Source organism: Sphaerodactylus townsendi, linkage group LG09 (genome assembly GCF_021028975.2).
Source record: "Sphaerodactylus townsendi isolate TG3544 linkage group LG09, MPM_Stown_v2.3, whole genome shotgun sequence".
NCBI classification, from domain to species: domain Eukaryota; kingdom Metazoa; phylum Chordata; class Lepidosauria; order Squamata; family Sphaerodactylidae; genus Sphaerodactylus; species Sphaerodactylus townsendi.
In genome coordinates this window covers 83,289,612-83,316,055 of record NC_059433.1, presented here as the reverse complement: position 1 = coordinate 83,316,055, position 26,444 = coordinate 83,289,612, and the positions used below count along the sequence as shown (strand labels likewise).

Genomic DNA, 26,444 nt, shown 5'->3' with positions numbered 1-26,444 from the left:
GTGGCCCACCAGGTGCCTTTGGGAGCTCACATGCAGGATGTGAAAGCAATGGCCTTCTGCTGCTGCTGCTCCTGAGCACCTGGTCTGCTAAGGCATTTGCAATCTGAGATCAAGGAGGATCAAGATTGGTAGCCATAGATTGACTTCTCCTCCATAAATCTGTCCAAGCCCTTTTTAAAGCTATCCAGGTTAGTGGCCATCACCACCTCCTGTGGTAGCATATTCCAAACACCACCCACACGCTATGGAAGAAGTGTTTCCTTATTAGTCCCAATTTTCCCAGCATTTTCAATGAATGCCCCTGAATTTAAAAGACAGAGAAAGAGAGAAAAATTTCTCTGTCAACATTTTCACCCCATGCATAATTTTATAGACTTCAATCATATCCCCTCAGACGCTTCCCTTCCAAACTAAAGAGTCCCAAACGCTGCAGCCTCTCCTCATAAGGAAGGTGCTCCAATCCTTCAATCATCCTCATGCCCTTCTCTCTGCAGACCTCTTTTCTTTTCTATCTCTTCGGATATCCTTTGAGATGTGGGCGACCAGAACTGAACACAGTACCCAAGGCAAGGTCGCATTCACGCTTTATATAAGGGCATGACAATCTTGCAGTTTTATTCTCAATTCCTTTCCCACTATCCCCAGTATAGAGTTTGCCTTTTCACCGCTACATGCATTGAGTTGACATTCCCATGGAATTCAACAACTACACTCTAAATCCCTTTCCTGGTTCAGACTGATAAGAATTGGACTGTAGCGTAATATGTGAAGTTTGGATTTTTTGCCCCTAATGCATCACTCTTACATTTCAAGCACATTGAACTGCATTTGCCATTTTTAGCCTAATTTCACCTACTTATCAAGGTCCTGCTTTTGAGCTCTTTCGCAATCCTTTGTGGTTCTTGTACCACCCTGTTATACCTGTGTCATTCCATCCCACACCCACCTCCAAAGCAGCACTGTCCTGTCCTGCACAGTCACCAATCTCCTCCACACCAGGAACTCCCACATGTCCACCTTGCCTGCCCCAACCAAAGCTCTTAATCCATAGGAGGATCTCCCCTCTTATTCCTTCTCATTGCTGAGTTTCTTTCTCAACTGTCTCTGGTGGGAGGGAACTCTTGTCAAAAGCCTTTGAAATCCCAAGTAGACAATGTCCACTGGTTCCCCTCTTATCCACATGTCTGTTTACACCACCCTCAAAGAACTCTAGTAAGTTTGTGTATGACAGGACTTGCTCTCTACAAAAGCCATAGCTGACTCCTTCCTCAGCAGGTCTCTGCTTTTCTACATGTTTAATAATTTTATCTTTAATGATAGATTCTACTAATTTACCAGGAACAGATAACAAACTGACTGGCTCTGTACTTCCTCGTCCCCCCCCCCCTAGACCATTTTTTAAAGATTGGTGTGACATCGGCCATCTCCCAGCCTCCAGGGATGGAGCCTGATTTCAGGGATAAGCTGTATATTAATGTGAGAACATCAGTAATTTCATGCTTGAGCTCTTTTAAGAACTCTTTGGATGAATGCACTAGCTAGGATTTGGTAGCATTTAGTTTATCAATGGCTGGCCAGAACTTCTCTTCCTTGTCTACCACTAACTTCACTAGTTCCTCGGATTCACCTCCTGGCAAGCTTGGTCTAGTGTGCAGGAATTTTCTCACTCCTCCTCTTTGGGTGAAGACAGATGCAAAGAATTCATTCAGCTTCTCTGCAATCTCCTGCTGTCACCTTTTAGCACACACCTTTTGTTCCTTCATCGCTTTCCAATCGGACCTGCCGGGCTTCCCTAGCTGGCTTCCCTGCTTTTTGATGTAAATTTGAAGAACTGTTTGTTGTTAGTCTTGATGTTCAGCAGCCATGCTGCCTCATAACCTTTTTAAGCCTCCCTTACAGCTAATCTTGCTTCTCTTTGCCACACCATTTGTGTTCTCCTCTCTTGGTACTTCCTTCATCAGTTAAGTTGCTGGACTTCCATTTTCTAAAAGACATCTTTTTTTTCCTAATACCACCTCAACCTCCCTTTGTTAACCATGGTGGCTTTCTTTGGACTGGGCGCTGCCTTTCCTAACCCATGGAAATTCACATTCCAGCTGAGCTTTTAAGACTGTGTTTTTTAAATAACCTGCCAAGCACCTTTGGACATTTTTTTGACTCTCTCTGATTTTCCTTTCAGCTTCCCGCCACATCCCCCATCTTGGAGAAATTTCCCCTTCTGAAGGCAAATGTAACTACATTAGTAGCTGTCACTTGTCTGCATGTAGAGATACTGAATCTGGACAGTATATTGTGGTCGCTGTTCCCTATCGCTCAACAACACTGACTTCCCAAGCACTAGGTCCTGGGTCCCACATAGAATTAGATCTAGGATCAAGACTTCCCCTGGTTGGTTCTACAAACCATCTGCTCTAAGCACACAGTCATTTAGCATATCCAGGAATGTTCTCTCCTTACCATGACCTGAACATGCATTTTCCAGTTTATGGGGATAGTTAAAATCACTCTTAATTAACAATGCATATTTTGCTTTGTTGGCCTCTCTCTAATTTCTTTTTCCATCTCAGAATCCTCTTGTGCACTTTGTCAGGGGACGATAATATATTCCTAATAAAAGTTAAACTTTGCTTCACCCCTGGTATTGATATCCACAGTGCTTCTGTAGAGGAACTCAGCTCCCCCCTGCATTGTCTATTTATAGATGACACTTATGTCCTTTGGATGTAGAGGGCCACCCCACCCCACACTTCGCCTGTCCTATCCCTTCCTGTAGAGCCTGTGTAACCTGGGATAACAGCATCCCAATTGGTTCTCCTCTCATTCCACCATGTCTCTGTGGGATGCTCACCATATCAATGTCCTCCCTTCAAAACTTCCTGTACTCCAGCCTTCCCCATTTTAGGGTCTAATGCGTTTCTCATTTCATAGCATAGAGACACCTCTGTATACTCTGTCTCTGTCCTTAACCTGGGATTTATGTGCTTTGCCCTCTAGCCTTTTTTGTAGACACTCTCACTTATCACATTGCTATGCTCCTCGCTTGTATGTGGTTGATTCAGAAAACCCGGTCTCTGTGTCTGCTTCCCTACATGGACTCCTGTATTCTCGGAATCCCTAAGTCACTCTCAGCTCCTGTCGGCTTCCCTCAAGGATCAGTTTAAAAAGCTGTTCTGCCACCTTTTAATGCCTGAGCTTGTAGCAGCCTGGTTCCTCTTTTGGTTAAGATGAAGTCTGGCCCCTTTTGTACAGGCCTTGCCTTATCCCAAAAGGTTCCCCAGTTCCCTGACAAAGCTGAAACCCTGTCCTTACACCACCTTCTCATCCACGGAACATTGAGACTTGGGACATCTCCTCATTGCTAAGCTAGCTCTCCCTGGAGTTGTGGAACAGTAGCATTTCTCGAGAATGCCACCTTGGGGTCCTGATTTTTAACCTTTTTCCTAGCAGCCTAAATTTCGGGCTTCCAGAACCCTTGCCACATTTCAAACAATGTCATTGGTACCAGGCTGTGGGACCAAGATTACAACTGCTGACTCCACCCCAGCACTGTCTTTTAACAGGCTCATTCTTAGACGTAAGTGACATCCGGCAACCTTCTCGCACTCAGGTGTAGGCAAGTCACCAGTGCGGGGTCAATAATGCCTGTCACAAACCCAACTCTCTATATTCTAATGATCGAATCACCCACTACAAGGAGCCCCCCCCCACCTCCCCAGAGGGGTATCCCCAGCGTAGAGGATATCTGACCACCAGCTAAGGAAGGGGTCCCATCTAAGGGAGCATCTTTCCACCACCTCAGACTGGCACCCTCCACCACCCAGACTTCATTCTCCTCCATGACATCTTGAAGAGATGTCACCTTGGGAGGGACCTGGCTGCTAGGTCCCCTCGGAAGCCTGCTTGTGCTGCCTCCTCTGCCTCTCTCAGCTTTCTCCAGGTCTCAAGCACCTCTTGGCTTCAAGAGAACGCACATGTTCCTTTGAGTGCCGAGGAACTCATTGCAGCGAGGGCACACTCAATGCACTCTCTGCCCTAGTGGCAGATCAGTCATATACATACACTCTCCAGTGCAAAAAAACACTGGAAAGCCCCCATCCCCTGCTGGGCTCTGTCTCATATCTAATTTTGTTTAGATATTCAAATACCAATTTTACCTTAGTGCCTCCTCTTAAGGTTTCTCATACCTTCTACTATCCCTTTAAAAATATGTTTTATTTAGTAACACTGCGCTGCCAAGTAGCTACCGCTGGTTCCAGAGAGACTAACTGGAAAAGATTTAAAAATGTGAGAAGTTCCACCCCTTTCAGCACTAACTGAAAAGATTTACAAATGTGAGAAGCCCCACCCTTCAGCCGCTTCCACCAATCAGCAGCCCTAGGACAAGGAGAAAAAAAGAGAAACCCCCTGTTTAAAATACACTGTTTAAAAGATGTGGCTTTGAGAAAAGCCCTCTGTCAAGCTCCTCAGCCCTCAATGAATGAGACTACGTGGTTCCTGTGTGAAACCTCCTCTGAGACAGCATTGGATCCTACTAGGTAACTTTCTGAATGAAATATGAACAAATTATAGTCCATTGGTCTATAAAAAGAGAGCCAGCATAGTGTAGTGCAATGGTGGCAAACCTTTTCGAGACCAAGTGCCCAAATTGCAACCCAAAACCCACTTATTTATCGCAAAGTGCCAACACGGCAATTTAACCTTAATATAGAGGTTTTAGATTAGAAAAAACGGTTGGCTCAGAGGTGTGCATTACTCGGGAGAAAGCTTGGTGATAGTCAGTGGCTTTGCTTTGAAGCAACCATGCAACTCTTCCAATGAGTGAATCACGACTCTAGGAGGGTTTGCTCAGAAGCAAGCCCCATTGCCAGCAACTGAGCTTACTCCCAGGTAAACGATCGTGCTTTAGTTCTTTGCATGAAAATCAGTGGGGTTTAACAGCGCCTAACAAGGTTATCTACACTGCTTCCCCCAAACTAGGTCTCATGTTTAATGCTAATAATCGAGCCCAGCAGCCCAGGCCAGCCTAGATGTGTGTGTGTGGGGGGCAACTCTGTTTGTGCGTGCCCACAGAGAAGGCTCTGAGTGCCACCTCTGGCACCTGTGCCATAGGTTCGCCACCACTGGTGTAGTGGTTGACAGTGGCGGAATCTACGCTAGAGACCCAGGTTTTATTCTCCACTCCTTCACATGAGTGATGGACATTGGACACCAATCTGGAGAACCAGGTCTGATTTCCCACTACTTCACATGCAACCTACTGGGTGACAAAGTCACAGTTTTCTCAGGACTCGCTTAGCCCCACCTGTCTCACAAGGTGCTGGTTGGATTTTAAATAAAACATATAAAACTAATTGCGGGACAAGTGGGATGGCTTAACTAGAAACCTTACTGCAAGGAGTGATAACACTTAGCATGAGCTCTTTTGCTGCTTAAAGTTATGGTTGTCACTTTACCACTGAAATTTTTCGTGATGATCCATTTGTCAAAAACTATCGTGCTGCAGTGATAGTGAGTTGACTTCAGACTCCAGGCAACCATTTAACAGACCGGATGACATTGGATTGAGTCCACCTAATGTACCAGACAGGATTATTATGAGGATGAAGGGCGGGGGGAGCTCATGTAAAATTGGGAGAGAACCTCATTCCTACTTGGAGGTAGAGCAGGACTCAAATATGACAAAATGAAAACAAAATGTTTCTATTAGAGATTTTCTGGTCTGTGTCTTCTTTGAGAATCTTCCTAGATGTGCTAAGTCTTATAGACAGCATTCTAATATTTTTAAATAAACAGTCTTTGAATAGAGTTTTAGGATTTCTTTAAAGCCCGATCCATTTGACTATAAAGTTGCTACCGATCTCCATCACCTTCAATCCACCTACATGTACACTCACTTAGCCCTTTAATTTTGAAACATTTATCTTTCATTTGTTACCCATTGTGGTGTGGCGGGTTTAGGAGGGCAATGCCGCATTAAAACATCTGGATTTGATTGTATACATTCTTTCAACTGAAGTTACTTTGATCAATCCCAGATGTTTGATAACCAAAATTACGTTTGAATTGTTAATCATTTTTGGCAAGGGCCCTGTTCTTTAGAAGGAGGAGGAGGAGGAAGACTTTCAAGGAAGGTGTGAGTTGGAACATATTCTGTTCAAATACCCAACTTCAAATTGAAATGACTTCTGCAGGTTAGATTAGTTTGTATACATATTGCTTTGCAACACTTTAGGTTATTTCAAAACTTCTTTGACAGATTTATATGCAAATTCAGATGCAAACATTTACTTTACTATGAAACAATTAGCCATAACCCATATGTACCATTACAACAGAACCTATATGTCATCTGTAGACTTGAAAACCTCCCGCATGGCTTATAGTTTCTGTTAGAATTCAAGCCACTGATTCTACTTCCTTCAAATGTTAATTTTTTTTAACATCATGAGTTTTGAAAATGAAATGCCAAAAATTCTCAGGACACAGAAGCCGGCAGTGAGTAGGAAGAGGGTAAACCAGAAGTACAATGATAATTTTAACATTGATAACATCATTGATTACAGGATCTATATCAGGTGTGTAATTTATTACAATGGCTGGATATGACATAAATGTGACTTGGTTGGGACGGGCCCTGGGTGTGTGTGGCTGCCTTGGGTGGCACCAGAATGGCATTGTGGAAAGGTGGTGCTGACTGGACTAGTGCAGAGGGGTACTATGGCTGCCTTGAGAAGACTTATCAGACCCATAAACCAGCTGAAGTATGCCCCCCACCCCCTGCTCCTGATCTGGCCTGGTGAGCCAACTGCTGGATCCAGTCACTGGACCGCATGTTTGACAACCCTGAATTATAGTGACTTTTCAATGCTGCAGTCACTTTCCCATTCAGAAGATCTCTGTTTATTATTCCCATACTGCAGATTTGAACCAGTAACTTCCCAGCTTCCAGGGGTAACACAATTATAAAGCGTGGCCGCGCCTCACATGCGGCCGCCATTGCAGGAGGGGAGGCCCGGCAGAGAAGCCGTCTGTTCGGCACCGGGTCGAAGAGTCAACATTGCGGCCCTTTAAGTGCATGTGCAGCCGTTCTGGCTCATGTACAGTTGGCCGCCAGGAAGTCATCTTGCCCAGAGAAGGGCAAGATTGACATGAATTGGGGCTGGCGTGCTCTCGTGAGGCACAAGAGCCCACCGTTGGTATGAGGGCTGGTCTAGGGCTTATTTAAAGCCCTGCCTTGTGGACCGGCCCCATTCGGAAAGAAGCCTAGTAGTGGTGATTGCTGCACAGAGAGGATTTGCTTTTTTTAAACAGTAGAATAAGAGCTCTTCCAACAGATGCGAAAGCATGAAGCTGCCTTGCACTGAAGCAGACCACCGGTCCATCAATGACAGTTCTGTCTACTCAAACTGACAGTAGCTCTCCAGGGTCTAACATCTGTTAGAACTTTAGTGTGTGGGGTGGTGTGGTGGTGGGGTGGTGGTGGTATGTGTCACCAAGTCACAGCCATTGCTTTCACATCCTGCATGTGAGCTCCCAAAGGCACCTGGTGGGCCACTGTGAGTAGCAGAGTGCTGGACTAGATGGACTCTGGTCTGATCCAGCAGGCTAGTTCTTATGTTCTTATGGTTTATGGCAACCCAAGGCAAGAGAAATTCAGAGGTGGTTTGCCATTTGTCTGCCACCATGCAGGATGAGAGAGTTCTGAGAGAACTGTGACTGGCCATCCAGCAGGCTTCATGTGGAAGACAGGGGAATTGAACCCGTTTCTCTAGAGTCTGCCACTGTTCACCACTATACCACACGTTGGCTCTCACTCAGGCTTTTTTAAATCACCTATTACCTGATTCTTTTAACTGGAGATGCAGAGAACTGAACCTGGGTCCTCTTGTATGCCAAGCAGATGCTCTGCCGTCAAGCTACAGCCCTGCCAAATATATTTGAAGCAGATTGAAAACAGAATATGCGAGAAGAAAGTGTGCAACATTATCATATGTATGGAATTCATTGTCATAAGATGGGGTGACAGCTTATATATAGCTTTTAAAAGATTAGACAGGCTCATGGAAGTCAGGTCTGCCAAAGGCTAATAGCCACCAGAACTAAAATACACTTTCCATCTTCAGAGCCAGTATCTCTCTGATTACCAGATGCTGGGGACAAACAACAGGGCAGATGATTATCTCTGTAACAGGCTGCCTGTCATCTTCCCAGGGATATTGAAGCAGCCATTTTGGAGTCTGGCCTGGAGAGACCCTTGGTCCTATCCAGCAAGCCAGTAATTATTTTCTAATCAATGGCTTTTTCTAGCTGAAAAGATCTGCAAATTCTGATTTGTGTTTCAACGTAAATACGCAGAATATGGATGCTGTAGAACAAACACAGTGCAAATGTTAGTTTTTTTGTTAAAATAATGGTTTTATTGATGCATCTTAAAAGTCATTAATACAATTACAATTGATCACTAACTTATCAAACTCAAAACGGTACAACATATTCACAAAGCAACTCATCATATTCATTTGTTGCACACTTGAACTTCCCACCAAACTGTCAAGAGACATACCTTTTACTATTTGCCCCACTTATTCTTAGCTTAATAACTCAACATCAATTACTTTTCCAAATGCAGGTATGTCTTATATAATCCAATCATAACAATTTTTAGAAACCATTTTTTCCTATAGCTTATCTCTTAACTTTCCTCTTCTTCTCTGCTCATCAAACCAACATTAATTTATTCTTGTATATATTTTCAAGGTAATTTGTCAACTTCGTCCATTCATCCTTAAATTGGGACAACATTTTCCCATTAATAATGATGCAAATATCTGTTGATGAGGGAAAAAATGCCATCCCTAACAAGATGAGGCTTCACAAGCTCTTCTTCCAGTTGTAGAATCTTCTCTTAGAGGTAAATGAAGAGATTAAAGGGGACGTCCTTGCTTTGATTCTCCAGAAGTAGATATATCAGTGATTGCTACTCACACACATTTCTTATGCAATTACACAGTAATGAATTGAAATTAATACACATGTTCTTTCAGTAGACAAATAAGCTACCAGCGGCAGGAGTCAGTCCTTCTGAAAGCACTGTGCACATTGATGGTACTGTATACATAATAATATAGAAGGCAATGGGGGTAACAAAAGAGGCAGAGGTGTGTGGAAAAATGTTCAGGGAAGAAAATAGGAAAGGGCCAGCCATGAAAATTAGGTGAAAAGGGGCTGAAGAAACAATGCATCGTTTTCTATGGATTGCAACGTTTTCCATGGATTGGATCCTACCAGCTTTTCTGTTGATGAAACACCAATCCCCTTTTGATCACTGAAAAGGCTATGCTAGGGATCATGAACAAAAGTCTCATAGGCAGTGGTGGGATTCAAACAACAACTGATTGTTTACAAGCATCATTTTAACAACCGGTTCTGCCAAAGTGGTGCGAACCGGCTGAATCCCACCACTGCTCATAAGATAATGGAGTGGTTAGGGTGGGAATTGAGTAAGGTCAGGTAGAAAAGGTCATAAGATCCAACCCCATATTTGTAGAAAGGGAATGGTCTCCCCCATAGATGCAAATGCACTTATTGGAATGGACCTTTTTGTCTTCCAAGATATTGTCAGAGTCTCAGGTTTCAATACTGTATCCTGCTTCATTTACATGACAGTATGTATGCAGTGGATCATGCTTGCTGCTTGCTGCTTTGTAGGTAATTAGGCACCCCCCTAGCTGGAGGTTGGTAAGCTTAAGGGCATGACGTCATACTGGCCCCATTGAGGAGTACTGCAAGGTCAGGCTTCCAGGCAGCGAGATAAGACAGATGTCTGCACTAGACACAATTAAGCAGTTCCCACTGGCATGAAAGAGAAAGAGGGGGAGCAGGCTCATAGCTGATAAATTGCAACACTTGTTTGTGCCCCTTAGAACTGGCTGGAAGAAACTTAGGTTCTCAATGCCTGGTCCAATAATAAAGACTTTTGTGACCAAAATCAGAGTCTGTTTACTGGGAAAGAATCATAGACCTAACATAATCACTGATAGCAACATGAGACCAGGATATTCCTGGATATTCAAGCAGCCTTCCCTCTCCATGCTTAGAGTATTGGCATATATTGCTTCTGTTTGCCCTGAGGAGGAAACATATAGCTTAATGGATATATGGGAGGCAGCCTCCTGCTACATGTAATAAGTGGTGCTCTGTGCGGCGTTTGCATCAGAGTGCAATCCAGGAGAGTGCATTTGATCCCTCTACTGGTTCCATCACAACATGTGTTGTGCATATGTGGGTACAGATTGTGCCAGTTGACAGACTTGCCCCATGTTTTTGAGAGGTATGCACAGGCCTCTATAAATCTCCAACCACAACTGAGTTCTCTTCACCTGGAAGCTGGAACATAAGAAGGAAAGGAATTTTGAGCACAAGAAAGACAAAATGAAGTAGACTGTAGTGGTTATGTTGATGTGTGTGAGATAGATAAGAATGAAACGGTAGGCCCAGGGCTGAACTTCTATAGGTATGCATGGAAATTAAAGTTTACAGAAGGGCTAAAGAAAACAAGGGTTCACTTTTCAATGGGAGGCTTAGCCTTATGGGAACTAATCAGGTCAAGGCAGTGCTACATCTGCTGCAGAATGCTTCACAAAACTGGAGGAGCATGGTGCTAACGTGATAGCTTGTGCTACAAGCAAAGCATTTGCTTCTCAGACTGAGTGAGGTATGCCCTAGTGCAAATAATTTCTTTGCCACAAAGATGGGAGAGAGTTATTAGTGGGGTCACAAAAAGGTGACATTTTACCCTTTGGGTGTGCAGGACAGTGAGAAACAGAGGCAGATTCTGCACGGGCCAAAAACAGCAGTGTGAAAACGGTGTGAAACTGGTATAAAATGGTGTAAAAGGGTTTACACTGTTTTCACAACACTTTTTTTGGCCCATGCGGAATCTGCCAGAGAGAGGCTGTGCCAATATACTTTTCTTTGTTTAACTTGGTTGACTTTGAAAATAAGGACTAAAAAATGACTTCAGGCAGATTTTTTCCCCAAAGCATGAGCATAACCAAATATACACTCCTCTAGGTCATGGCTCAAGCAAGGAAATATTATTTGCTATACCATAGTTTTCTCAGCTTGGTTTAAATACTCCTTTGCACCAGCTTCATCTGACTTGCTTCATAAAATGCTGAAGTCAGCCCTTCCCTTGGACCAGCATTGCCTGAAGTTATATTTTCCCTTTGAACTAAATTCAGAAACACTTTAAAAAACAAAAAAGAGGTTTTAATGATTAAGAATAATTAGTCAAAAAAAGATATATTTGACTCCTTTAAAAAGACACATCTATCTCTCCTGGCGAAGGCCACAATGGTCTAGAGTTTAAGAGTGGCAGACTCTAATCTGGAGAACCAGATTCAATTTCCCAATCTTCTACTCCACATGAAGCCTGAGGGGTGACCTTGGGCTAGTCACAGTTCTCTCAGAACTCTCTCAGCCCACACAGGCAATGGCAAACCATTTTTGAAAGACTAGTGCCTTGAAAATTGGATTACTCAACCAACTTTTTTTAACATAATAGAGTAAAATTCTTTGGGGATTTATATCACTTATAAATCCCCAAAGAATTTTACTCTGTTATGTTAGGAGAAGGAAATCATGCCTGGGACCTGCAGGACAGCTGCTTACTTAAACATCTTGCTCAACCCTAAGTCTAGGTGGTTATTCACCAGAGCAAGAACAAACACATTCCCTCTTACCTTTTCCCTGGAGAGATTCACGGCATACTCAAAGAAAAAGCGTACATGTCCATATTGCTCAACCTCTGAGGAATCATTGGAGCATGTTTTAGTAGTCTGCCCAAAATTCATAGATCTCAGACCTAGTTGTTTTTTCAACACCGACTTACTTATGCCCTCCATATTCCAAATTGAACCGCCTCTTGAACAATGAGGATCCCAGGCAGTTGAAAATGGTGGCCAAGTTCCTGCTCGATATTGTGAAATAAGTCTCCGGCTCTCCTTTTATTCACTTATTTTCTTGAAGTTTGTAATGTATGAACTATGAGCAGTTGTTTTACTCGGTTAAACTCTGGATCATACTACTGCACAGTTTTATCTGTATTTTCTCTTGATATCTAATAAAGGTTTTTGAATTGAATTGAAAAAAAATATGTCAAAAAAATTGAGGCTGAGGACAGTACCAAAAGGTAAGATACTTAACATTTCCAGCATGAATTAAAACAGCTTGGGTTTCAGATAACCAATGTAGTGTAATTTCCCATTGATACTGTTGGCATGCAGGCCCAAAGCACACTGGGGGTGGTGGTAAAATACTCTACCAGTCATATCTTGGTATCATAGACAGTTGAGACAGAGATGGAATAATTCTTGAAGACTGATATTAAGAGGGGATTGCCTGAGACATGCTTTCCCCCTCCCACTTAAGTATGCATAGCATCAGACAGTGCCTTCCCTGAAGGCTCAGCAGACCGGGTCTGGATAACTACAACAAAGCCCTGAACAGGCATACCTGCCTTGACCTCATAAAGAACATGCAGATGTCTCACCCTGATTCTAGCTACCTCATCCTGAACCCTCCTTCCCAAGCATTAATTTATTCTTAAACCCCCAGTCCAACAATCAAACAACCATCAACCCTCCAAAGTTTCTTTGTTCAGCCTTCCAGGTTTGTTCTGATTTAGAATGTTCCTGGTTCCCATATCATCAATTCAGCCCAGATCTAATTAGAAACTGGGTACATCCAGGTTTTAACACAATCAAGCTTTCTCCATAGCATTGTTCTACTCTGGAAAGTAGCCCCTTTTATCATTGCCAGAGGGTTAACTTTTCCTATAATTAGACCCCCCAAAAATCCTTGTCTGTTTGTACTTGGTTGTCCTCCCTTGTGCCCGTGAGCAGTGCTGGCTGGTGTCTCTTGTTCTTTGTACCTCTTCACTTTAGGAATGGTAAATATCACCCTCTCAAAGCTCTCATTTATTTTCCTCTTTCTTTCACTATCTATACTAGGCATCAAAACTCTCTCTCTGGCAGATTCCGCATGGGCCAAAAACAGTGGTGCAAAAACAGCGTGAAAATGGTGTAAAACGGTTTAAAACAGTGTAAAAGGGTTTACACCGTCTTCACACTGTTTTCACACTGCTGTTTTGGGCCCATGCGGAATCCACCTCTGTGTTTGCAGCTTTTAAGTGATTTTATTATTTTTAATCCTTAATCAAACTGTAAACTTCCATCATCTCGGTCTCTAAGGAGCTACTAGACTTGAATCTAGCTATTCTTCTGCAAACACAGCTATCCTCTGAAGCAATAATAAATGTATAACTATAAATATAAACCTTTGACTAAGCACGTAAAGTTGTCTCCCCCTGCTAGGGTTGACAGCTTCAGGTTGGGAAACACATGCAGATTTTGAGGGTGGATCCTGAGCAGGGTTGAGGTTGGCAAGGGGAGGGACTTTAATGCATAATGCCATTGAGTCTATGTTCCAAAGCGGCCATTTTCTTCAGGGGAAATGATCTCTGTTGCCTGGAGATCAGTTGTAGTAGCATGAGATCTCCAGCCAGCACCTGGAGGTTGGTGACTCTACTCTCCACAACGCCTGAGCCTTAGCCAGCCTTCATGTATCCAGAGTGAGGGGAAAAGCCTGCAAGTCAGACTTATGACACAAAACAGTGTGCAAGCTTTCCAGCTGAAGACTCTGCTCCACTTGGCAAGATAATATTTATTTGGAATTTATCCCATCCTTCCTTCACAGAGCTCAAAGGATAAAAACCTGTACATAATCACTAGGGTTTGCATCTTTTTGTTCTCCTGGTTTTTTTCTTCCCTTCCTCCCTTTCCACTTGGTTATCTATTTATCCTTTTTTGTCCTCCTTTTCAATAATTTTCTCCTTACCATAGCTGTAGAACTGGTTGTTCAGTAATGTAACAAAAAGAAAAAAATACAATAAGATATGTCCCCCCCATTTCATAATAGAATCTGCAACCATAGAGCTTCTTATTCAAAAGAAAATTACATTTTGAAGGAATAGGGTTTTGCTTTCCATTGTACCATGCTATATTATGATTTACTGTTAGCTGAGAAGGCTAAGTGACATCATCGTTATTATACTATGTGAGAAAAGAATTAAGTTGGAATGGAAATATCTAATATTCTTATCACTCCTTTTTATACAATGTACTAGTATTACATTAGGGGGGAAATGGAATCAATCCCCCCCCCCAAGTTTTAAATTACATTCTTACATGGGGGCATAGCACTGAGAACATTTGGCACGGACTATTGTTCTTTCTGAAATAGTACCAGAGCAACAGCATATCATATTTTGACATTTCTTCACAGACTTCTCTAAAGTTGATTGCTGTTGCTGACATCTGTATGCTGTATGTGCTAAGTGTAGAAAAGCAAGGAAGTAAAGTCTTCCACCACTTAATTGCAAACTGGTTTAGAACAGTATGATCTCAAACCAGTTGTGGTTCTAGGTTTCCTACTGCAGAGCCCTAGGAACAATAACAAGAACAAAGTGTGATGTCTCCCTGCAAACCTTCTCAAAGAAGTCCCTAACTCCAGCCTGTAAATCTTGAGACCATTCTGAATATAGCCAACCAGCCATATAAGGTCTGCCAAGTTCTTAACATTAACCTCTCTTCCATTTTCCAGATAGAAATCCCTATTCCCAGAAGTGTATCAAACCACAGGTGACCCAACAATGACAACATACAGGCTGCATTTGTGTTTGTGGTTCATAAGATCACTAAAACAGCATTGTTTCCATTCATCCCAGGTGCAGTCTATGGCTGTTTCCCACCTCTCACGTAACCTATGAAGTCCAAATGTTACTGGAGGGGTATACAATGAAAGCACTAGGAAGCAGCAACCCCATCCCTTCTATAATTGCAAACCAGGAGAACATTCTATTAGCATAGTTGTACTTCCTACCTCTAATAAGATTGAAAGAGGATTATGTGGAAGTTATAGAATGATTAAGTTGGAAGATGTCAAAAGGTCCTCAGATCTAACTTGGAGAACTCTCTAAATACACCCCCAAGAAAGCACTTTGCTCTACAGATAACAACATGTTGGTGATCCCTGAAAGATATCCAACTGTCCTTGGCCAGGTAGCCTAGTAGAGACCCAGACCCTGCAGGACCTATCACAGTTCCCCAGGGTCTGTAAGATGGAGCTGTTGATGGCAGCAATGGCATTCCATCTTAGCTGGCCTCCCTTTCTCCCCTTTCCCTTCTCCTTTCTTCCTTTTCCCTCTTTCCTTCTCTTCTTCCTTTAATTTATTCCCCTTGGATAGTGAAGAACTGACCTTTAATAAAGTATTATCACATATTTTAATCTGCCAATTTATTGTAAGAAAAAAAAACAGGGGAAAGCGCAAAAAGCAAATCCCAAATAAATAACGCACCAACAAAAACAATCTGGGTGTCTGATCAACTACCCTTCATAGAGTTTACTTAAGCAATACATCGATATTGTATGAATTAAAACTACATTTGTATTATTTTATCATCACAACATATATCTCATTAAAAAGGACATAACATCTGATCATAAGAAAAAATACAAGGTTATTTCAGTGTAATTCATCTTGTCTCATTGCAATTTCAATCCATATAAAACCTAAAGTAACAGACACAACAGATAATAATATACTCTATAATAACTACTGTAACCTCTAAACTAAATGATGAGACATTCCAATGTAAACTAAAACAGCCATATGTGACAACATCTCAAGCGGTGTCAGCATCGCTTCAGTTTAATAGCACTTAAGGAAAATGTCTTCAATCAACATGATGCAAGTATCTACAAGCTAACCAGCTTCAGACAGCTGATTAGCCAACAAACGTATCATCAAAGAAACCTTTACACTCCCAAAGTAAACTTCTGGTAGCTTCAATCAGACAGACAGCATTCCATCAAGAAAACATTTTCAATCCACCCTGACCCTATTAAGGGGAACAATGGGCTAGAAATCAAATTATAAATGTATTTTATAATGTATGGCCATTTCTACAGCATTTGCCTCTCTGAGTGGCCCAAGCAATCTAGACCAAAAAATTATAGTGACATACGCATGACATTACATATCTTAATCCTGGTGCCTCAATCAGGCTCCATGTGCCCTTGCCAACCTCCAGGGAGCCTGAAGATCTCTTGGACTTACAACTGGTCTCCAGATAACAAAGGACTATTCCCCTGAAGAAAACAACTGCTTTGGAGGGAGAACAATATGGTATTATACCACACTGAGGTCCCTCTACACCCCAAACACTGCCCTTTCCAGATTCAACTCTCAAATCTCCAGGAATTCCTCATCCCTGAGCTGACACCCCTACATGGAAGGTACTAGAGATGCCATGGGTAAAATCCCATTAAAATATGTGATATAAACAAACTTCAAGATACAGTTGATGAAGGTTTATTTTATTATCTTATGATAAGGATGAAAATTCAGAGCTAAGGTGAAAGCTCGGATGTCCATAATAGCAGAGCAATTCATGATAGGAGACGATGGTAAAAATGTTAGTTCAGGTGCTTGACTGAATAAGGATTCCTGAACAGCAGAGGTAAATTTAACTCCTGAGTCCCCTTCCTGTTGACCATATCCAACCACCTGGAAATTCAAAGGTCAAACAGTTACCAAGTCAGCAAATGCCCACATTTTAAACATTTGGACAAAGCTTGATTTCTTTCAAATAGAATCCTCACATTATTTTAATTATGGCTTTTCTGTCTAACTTTCCACAAACAGATGGTTCCTCAAGAGAACACTTAAAGTAGACCCTCATACATCACAAGTCAGTTCCCAATACTTGGGTTGCCCTACACTGATTTCATGGTGTATACATTTAACGGTAACAGAACATGTTTGCAAACGGGACACAGGTTAGCCTCGGGTTTTTGCACTGCAAAGCTGTTTGCCAGTGTGTTTAAATACATCTAGCCTTCACTACTGCAAGCACCTGTGTTATATTTATTTGACCTCAACCGTTTGTGTATAAAGAGGTCTTTAAATGTAGGCTGTCTTCCACTTCCATATTTTGACATTTACTTCTAGTATACTACATGCTTTCCTCAGCAAAATTTAGAGATAAAAAAGAATGTTTTGGTATGGGTTTCAGGATAAAGAGAATTCTATATAGGTTTTCCCAGCTCTGACTTTTAAACACATTTGTCAAAAGGCCATGACAAGAAGGGGGAAATTTTAAATATGGACATCTCTCAAGGGACTCCTTAGAGGGAAACGAACAATGTGCATTGCCAGGTCTGATTTTAAACTCCACTCTTTTTTGAGCAGAAGGAATATTTGTCTGTGTGGTGAGGTTTAGTAATGAATTTTGGTGACCACTCTCCACTCTTGTTAGTTGTTTTTAATGGTTAAAACTGCCAGTCTTTCCACTTCCATCCTACTAGTGTGATGTGGGGTTTTTTTTCATCCGGAGGCAAAGCTTCTGTCAGGAATATACATTAGCTGTTCCGCTTTGAACATTATAATGATCAGAGATTAAACTGAATCCTTCATAAATGGAACAAGTGTATGGATGGGTCCCCCCCCCCCACACACACACTTTCTTCTTCCAACAGCAATCACCCCAGCTACATTCCCTCCAAAAACTGTTCCTGAAATTCAGTGGGGACACTCAGGAAAATGCCAGAAACTGTCCCTACTTGTTCTTACATGAGCATTGTGGAGTATTCACTCACAGAGGAATGAAAAAAGGGTAGACAAATGACGCCCCTAAAGCAGACGCCAAGAAACCATGTTCAAGATTAAAAGGCAGGTGGTTTTATGGTCTGAAACCGCAGGCTATGCCCTTAACAAGTATCAATGTTGTTATATATGCGCTATAGAGAGAGAAAGAGCCCTAATATCAGACATACTCACATGGGTGCTCAACACCTTTCGGGTCTTGGTCCTATGCCACAGGAACCAGTCAACCAGATCCTTTCTGGAAAGGCTCTTCAGTGCAACAATCTATCAACCAGGGAAACAAAAAAATGTTTTCCAAAGATTCCCAAGGACCAATGCAGTAGCTTTAACCCACACAAACATACACTAATTTCCTCTTTTTTATTTTGAAGTATTGTGCAGTGACTTTTAACTTTACATCTCCAAATGTTGTATGTGAGAAACAGAAAATAATAAAAAATATAAACCCTGATTTGGTTGTAAGTTTAGAATGCCCATATTAAATAATAGGGGCATCAACTCCATACAATAGGTGCATCAACTCCCACTCCATACAAGCCATTTAGTTCCATTACATTCTAAGCTCTCAGAGGCAGCAACATGCACCGTAATCTCTGAGAGGCAGCAGAAAGGAGCAGAACAGAGAGCAAAAGGCGACCTGTTTCTTTTCTTTTTTTTTTGGGGGGGGGGGGTATCCTTGAACCTAAATCTTCAACTGTGTTTTTTGAGGGCTTGGGTGGGCTTTTGTTTGTGTGGGGGTTTTCTTGGTTTTTGGCCCTGTGCTTGGCCCAGGTGGGGCTTCTGGTGAGTTACCAACTGTTTAACTGTCACCGAGCTCTTTTGAGGGCTCTCTGCAGCACATGACGTAATCTCTGAGAGGCAGCAGCAGGGAGCAGAACAGAGAGCAAAAGGTGACCTCAGTTTTGGGGGGTTATCCATAAAGCTAAATCTTTAACTGTGTGTGTTTCTGAGGGATTGAGTGTTTTTTTCTTTTTGAGGGCTTGGGAGGGCACTTGTTTGTATTGTGGGGGGTTGTTTGTTTTTGGCCATGTGATTGCCCCAGGCTTCTGGGAGGTGAGGCTTCCAATTCCTAGAAACAGCATGAGACCTTAACAATTCCCACCATGGGCTGAATGAACAACATTTTTCTCCATTACCTTTCACTGATCCACTGGATAAGCTCATAAATTACCAACAAAAATATGATTTGAGTGGTGGGGTTGTTCACCCATGACAACTTATGGACCCTCTTCACTTAAATATGTTTGCATTTTATGGACTCAAAACAACAATTTCTTTTGCTCCCTTTCTGTACTAGATAATCTCATGAATAAACAAACCCTGGTAAACACATTTAGGGTTCTGACGTGGAGCTCTCACCGATTACAGCTTTGATAAATAACAAAAGAACAGGAGAGGCACTGGGCTTGCCAAAACTGCCTCCCTAGTTTTGTGCTGCAAAAGGAGAACAGAGTAGACTCTTATTCCCACAATCCCTATGGAAGAGAAAATCTGATCAAAAGAGATTCTTATTTTGCAGAAACTACAGTTTCATTTGAAGGCCTCACTAACAACTCCTCACACATGTTGTTTCTGCCCAGAGATAATCCCTGTGTGGGAGTGGGAGACTTCACCGTCACTTGTGAAGAGTGGCCTGAATATGCATTTTGCTGTAATAACATGATTCAGTAAACTCAGTTCTTTCCATTTTACAATGTTGTCACTGTGGAACAAATCGATTCTGGTGGAACACTTAGATTCAAGCTGATTTAGTTCCATGGAGTTACTACTGAGCCAACACCATAGGTTCAATTCCTGTTTTCCATTTAATCTGGTTTGTGAGCCAGAATCAAAGCCATTCAATAGCTAAAGTTTAATCATAAAAAGAAAGAAAAACCTGTACATCAGAGGTTACACACTGTTATCCAGAGAACAAAACAACCCGCCCCCCCTCAAAAGTTGTGTTTTTAATTTACTACCTCTCGGGCAAATCTGTCAAACAAATACTGCTGACTGAGTACTTCAATCCAGTTTCTTTCCACCTCTTCGCCGAGATGGGCATCATCAGCTTGTTTGAGCTTTACTAGAGAGGAGACCTGGTAAAATATGTCATAAGAAAGCTTCTGTCTACAAGAGAGCAACAACATTCTGATTTTAAAAGGTTTCAGTATCATAGTATATCTCACAGCAAACAACGTTGGCTTAATGTCTACTCCATGCATGCTTGAGTTGACATTTATTTCCAACATGGATGGATTTACTGCTTATTGAACTAGAATGCGTGTACTTTCTTTTTAGTACAATCAGCCATGTAGGTGGGCAAAAGTTGTGGCCCATAAGCAGGAGCACTAATGTGTAGTCACAGATTAGGAACAGAGTACCAGAATAACAAATGCCAGCGAAACATTTCACTGAGATTCAACAATACTGCAGGAAAGAGGAATGGACTTTTGCACTGATGAAGGGGAGATTGATGTTCCTCTTTGACAGCCAAAGTGGCTATGCTGTGGATCATAGTATATGTGAGGACAAAGCTACATGGGATGGGGACTGTGGTGAGGCAGGTAATTAGGTGATTTTGAGTTTAAGCCATGCACTTAAACAACAGCTTGAAAGGTAGAGAAGCAGAGGGGTAAACTTATGGATGGACTGAGAAGTGATGGATCCCAAGGTTCAGAGTCACCCTTGCAAGAAATGTGATATATAATAGCTACTTTGCAGGAATGTTCCTGAAGTCCCCACACATGCTCTGTATTTGTAGGCAATGCAAATACTACGAGACCAGAAGTCTGTGGTGCTTTTCCCTTTGAAATAAATGAGGCCAGGATAATTTTCCTCTAGAATGGCTCACTTCTCAGGGTATTTTGGGGTGCATAAGGTATGCAATTTCTTGCTACACCAAAAGCAAAGATGGCAGTTTGTATTCTACTGCTTCATAACAAATGTAGAAGACTTCCTCCTGCCAATGAAGCATTCCTCTGACAGAAATACCAGTGGATGAGACTTTTCTGTCAGAGAAAGGCTCCTTAAGACATAGAAAGACTTCTAACTTTGCTGAGCAGAGTGGTAGAATATATGGCAGCAGAAGGCAAATGGATAGACCAAGCACAACAGCAGAACACTGAATTCACTGTTCACAGTTTCCATTTGTACACATCCCTCTTATATTTTACTGGGGGCATTTTACCTCTTTCAAATCAGGCCGCTTAAAGCATGCAAACTCAGCCTTACATGCAAACCCACTATGACTTCCTGAATGTAAAAAATGTAGGTCAGCTTCTAGCTAAATCACCCTCAAGGAAGCAACACAGAATATAAAGAAGCCAAGGACCCTACCTGAGTCTTAAATTGCTCATGGGATAAATTCTGGAGTTTTTCTTCAAAGTGGAAAAGGAACTCTTCTATTTTTCTGTCAACTAATTCAGAGCTGAACAAATTAAAGTTCATCATTAAGAAAATCAGTAATTTTTAAGGATATAAACAAAGATTCTTGTCTTGGATTAACTGCCGCTTTTAACTAATGAAGTGATAAAATGCTATATTAGTGCATAGAAATGTATAGAATAGTTGTTTTGTTTCAGATTGGAGACACAGGCTCACTGTACTGAAACTCATCTGAGCAGAAAGATTTTTGTGCATATGGTGTGACAGATTTCCAGCCTGTCATTATGTGAAGTTTGTGCAAATGAAATTGGTGTCATGGAACTTAAGCTCCCAATGTACTTTTGAATGTTACAAAGCAACTGTGGAGGGAAAATTTGGTTTTGAGTTGCAGCAGTAGTAGGAAGGGGTTAAAGCAGAACTATAACTACAGGTGATAAGTGGGGGCCATGCCCCCATCTCAAATTCCCAGATTTCATTTTAAAAATGTATCACTTGAAGATGCATCTTAATTGCATTGCCTGACTATAAAGACACTTAGATTTTTTTAAAAATTTCCACTACTGAACACATTTCCAGAGGAAAGATCCTATACTATTAGTTTTTGTTCGGTTAATTGATTAATTACAAAAGCTACTCGATTAAAGCTTTAAGAACACATAGAGGAAGCAGGTGTTTTAAATTCTGTAATGGATAACTGTATGTCTGACACTGAGTTTTTATATCTTCCAGAATGTTAACAAAAATAGATGAAAAGATGCTCTATCCAGAGCTTTATTTCTTAAGATGTGTGGTATGAGTAGCAACAGGCCCTTTCTCAGCTGAGACTATTTCAAAGACATGATTCAGACTTAGATTTAGGTCCTAGTGTCACTTAGGCCCCTTCTGCACAACAGAAGTACAGCGGGTTGAGGTTGGGAGAAAGCAAATTGGTTCCCAGTTGGCGTATTTGCATGCCTCCATGAAGTCAGTGAACGGAGCCCATGGGAGCAATGCGAGTTGCTGGTGCACCTTTGCACAGAGGCACTTTGTTTGTACACCTACCTCCCACCAATGTGTAGCCATGTAGGCATGCATGGCTGGACCTCCACAGCCATGCTGCCAGACGTCATGTCCCATGGCTATGCAGATGCCCAGCAGGAGAAAAAAACAAGATGAACTGCACAGCCCCTTTACATGTGCCTCCTGCCTGGCAATTCAGCCATGGTGGTGAACCAATTGGCCATGCTGGCAGGGGCTGATGGGAATTGTAGTCCATAACTTCTGGAGTGCCAAAGGTTCGCCACCACTGCACTAGGGAATGGCTGCAAACCGGGCTATTCAAAAAGAATTGCAAATAGTATGATTCTTGGAAAACCCATTTTTTTGGCGGGGGGGACACAGGGCAGCCTTGCTTTAGGGGTGAGAGCTGTGCGAAGTTGCCCCCCAAAATGAGTTTTTTCCTGTCGCCAGCCTGGGTTTATTGGCCTGTGCAGAAGAGGCCTTAGAATGAACAGAAGATGATCATCCCTTAAGATGTTAATTTTTTTCAGGGGAGAAGCAAGTACCCAAATACGCAAGAAACACATGCCACCAGGCGTTGGCCACTCACATCCTATTATATTGCAGCGGCTGGAAGTTGGGATGTTTGAAATTTTGGGTACATTAGAGTGGCTACCAAATCCCCTAAAGCAAAATTTCAAGGCAAATGTAGAAGTTCCTTCTTAAGGGAATCTTTCAAGGAGTTTTAATAAAATAAAATAATAGTTTTGATTAAATAAAAAGGTCAATAGGCCTAGTGAAAGATAGGTTTTATGCTTTCTTAATTCAGGCATCTCTCAGATAGATTTTGCATATTGTAGCTCTCTGTATCTTACTGAGCAGTGAGAAACATGGCATAAATAAACTCTGCTATCCAAAACTCTCCTTAAAATGACTTGATGAACATTCTATAGGAGGCATAACATGTTGAGTGTAGTTGAGAGTTGGTGAAAAGGGGGAAAGCTCTAAAAGAGAAAGAGAAATTAGCCTGTAGCTATATTATAGCTTGTAGCTATAATGGAAGCCATTTCTCATTTATATTAAGAATAGCCACAATTGGATTATGTGTGTGTGTGTGTGTGTGTGTGTGTGTGTGTGTGTGTGTGTGTGTGTGTGTGTGTATATGTGTGTGTATGTATATATGTATGTATATGTGTGTTTGTGTATTGTGTGTGTGTGTGCATATATATATATATAAATTTGGTTTCATCTCTAGAAATAACTCTAACCATATTTGATTCCAGTTTCTTTTTTTTCTGCTTTGATATTTCTATTTTTTTAAAAAAAATTAAAAAGATTTACAAGCATAAGAGTAGGGGATCTGGATGGAGAGGATTTCCCAACAATAAACTACCATTCTCCAGTGATATTTTATGGACTCCAAGTTTGTACAATTTAAACAGATGGTCCAGGCTAGCCAGATCTCATGAGATCCCAGAAGCTAAGTAGGGTCAGCCCTGGTTAGTACTTGAAAGGGAAACCTCCAAGGAAGAGTCAGGCAATGGCAAACCACCTTTGAATGTTTTTGCTCTTGAAAATCCTATGGAGTCATCCTAGATTGACGGTGGTCTTGGCAATAAAAAGCATTAGTATTCATAGAGCTCGGAGGGTGGAAATAATAACAGTAAAGTTTGTGCTCTTAAAAACAATTATTAGACTTACTTATATTTGGTTGCCTGTGTTGCTACAGTAACAGAAAAACCCAAGATCCCAGATGTGTTTCTTGTGGCAGGGTAGACATGATACCTTAAACCAAAGGAGAAGAATAACATTCCTCTAGCACAAATGATCCTATTTTCACTGTAACTACTAATTACTATATGGGAGCTATTTGTCAAAATCTATTTCCCCTCATGCCGATTTAACACATATGGAAGCCAGGCTTAATAAACTGGTGGACAGCACCATTAGAATTATTGCCTAAACGATGTCATTATAGCCATAAAACCTGACGACAGGGGAGAGGGAAAGTCTAACCCTCTTATCATTCTGGTCAGAACCAAATGCCACTGAGATCTTAATTCCTTCCAAACAGTGTTCTAGTGTTGTGTAGCAGTAGAGCATCAGACCAGGACTTGGGAGACAATAGTTCAAATTCCAATCTTCTGGATACCTAACTGTGGTGAACAGTTGAATACTAGTGTGTTGTCCCAGTCATGGAACTTTAAGAGACAGAATGCTCCAAGAAAAAAAACCTACAGGTTGTAGCTGGAGAATGACAGAAACTGACTGTTAGAGGCCACCAGTTGGATCCTGAGTAAGAGAAGTTAATTGAGTGTACTTCTCTAAGGCCGTTTCGCGATTACGGCACTCCGGCGTTTTCACGCCGCCAAAGAGTATAGCGGGTGGCGATAGAAATGCTTCCGCTCTCGCATGAACGGGCGGAGCGCGGCGAGAGCCGGGGCAGATGGCAGGCGGCTCCGCTGGCGGAGCCGCCAGCTTCTACGCCCCACTTTCCCGCTGACCCACGTCACGCGGTGTCCCTCGCCGCATTAGCCTGCTGGGCGTCGCAGCTCATGCGCCACGCTGCCCTCCGAGCCCCTGGAGGTCGGAGGACAGTGTGGGCGGGGCTGCGCACGCACCCAGCAGGCTACCAGTCGAGGACACTGCGAGGGCGGAGACGGAGGACAGCCGTCTTCCCCAGCCCGGCCCTTGGTGCCTCGCGACAGCAAGGCTGCGGCTGGAAGAGCAGCTTCCTCTAACAACAACCCCTTTAAAGCGGTAGTTGTTTTAGAGGCTGGGCGGCCTGAGGCCGCCCTGGGAGTGAAGCGCGATCTCAGGTAGCCAGCTTGCTGCATTGCAGCAGCAAAGGCGTATATCTTGAGTGTAACTAGCGGCCTGGCTAAGCGGCGTTTTTACCGCCCCCAGCACGATGGATTCAGCCGCACTGGCAACGTCGGCGGAAACCCGCCTAAGGTAAATAGTTCCAAAGAAAAGGGACGGTCCCTAGCCAGTTTTAAGGATGAAAACTGGTACATTGTGTGCTCTGTTCCTGATTACACCAACGTTACAAATATTGTTGCCAAGAAACTAATGTCTGTTCAACTAAGCAGTGGCTGCCAAGTGTTTCTATCTCACAAAAGTATTAGCACCTGTCTTTGAAATACATCAGCTACATTCTAAACACAAAATATCTATAAGAATCCTAAGTTTCCTCATTCCTGCTGTGCTGCCTGCCAACTTTATTTTTGAAACCTCCCTGACAACCTGACTTTACCATTTCCCCCAAAAGAGTTTCAATTTTTATTTCATTAAGCTTCTCATGCCATATTCTGCCTTATATATACAGTTTTGGCAGATTCCTCATAATCTTAACTGTGGGACAGAAAAACAACAACCCCAAGTGTCCATTCATAAGTTTCTGGAGTTATAGTGGTGGTTCATGAGGAAAAATGAATAATACAAAAGGAGGTTCATCATAGTAACACAGTAACATTTGTGCAGTCACATTCCCTCAGCCTAACTTATCTCAACTGGTTATTCTGATGATAAAATGGTAAAGAGAACACCATTTTTACTGCTCTCGGTTGCTTGGAGGAATGGTGGAATACAAACGTACCAAACAAATAGATGAACTTGTGGCCATTCTGTCTTGTCATTTATAGAGTGATCGTACCTGAGCTCTGAATTCAGTTGAGTTCCTCTTTTGTCCATTGGCTCTCTTCCTTTTAAGTTATACCCTTATCAGAAAAATCTCTTTGATTTCATTCAAGGACTTAACATAAATTTAAGTCACTTGTTAATTAATTACAACTATAATGATAATAAATACTGTAATTTCAGTAAATAAGTAAAAATTGCAGGTAGCCATTTTGATCCCTTTTTTAAAAAATCAGCAACAATATGATAATATTTCACTAGGTCCAACCAATTTTTTCATTTATTATATCACATGTATCTTTTTCATCTATTATTCATTATTATATACAACCAGCTGTTTGAAGCAGACAACCAGTTGCAGATATTTGTCATTATGCAGATATTTGTTGTCATGACATGTAGAGGAAGGCAATGGCAAACCATCCCTGAATGTCTCATGCCTTGAAAATCCCATGATGTTGACAGCCAAAAATAAAATAAAAAGTAAACAATACTGTCATATGCCATATTATTGTGCTGACTCTTCAGATGTCCCACCACTGACATTATTATATTCATATGCGGGTAAAATAGACTTCAACATTTTTACTCTTTGGCTCTGGAACTGCTGTGAGATATTTTGTTAGGTGGGCAGAGTCTTTTTTAAAAAAAGAAATCGAGTTTTTAAAAAGAAATCCAATTGGCAGTCAGTAAAAACAAACACCTGGTTTCCAAATACCTTTACCTCAATCCCCCT

General features: G+C 41.9%; 1 protein-coding gene across 1 annotated transcript in view; it reads right to left on the bottom strand.

The window, feature by feature from the left end:
• Positions 1–16,435: 16,435 nt before the first annotated feature.
• LOC125439504 (nardilysin-like) overlaps positions 16,436–26,444 on the bottom strand; it is a 46,048-nt gene continuing 36,039 nt past the window's right edge. The window contains exons 27-31 of the mRNA XM_048508602.1: positions 23,771–23,854; positions 21,044–21,134; positions 19,687–19,803; positions 17,903–17,992; positions 16,436–16,630 (exon numbers count right to left, since the gene is read on the bottom strand). Of these exons, the coding sequence (XP_048364559.1) occupies positions 16,436–16,630; positions 17,903–17,992; positions 19,687–19,803; positions 21,044–21,134; positions 23,771–23,854 (577 nt within the window). The remainder of the gene's footprint in view (positions 16,631–17,902; positions 17,993–19,686; positions 19,804–21,043; positions 21,135–23,770; positions 23,855–26,444) is intronic.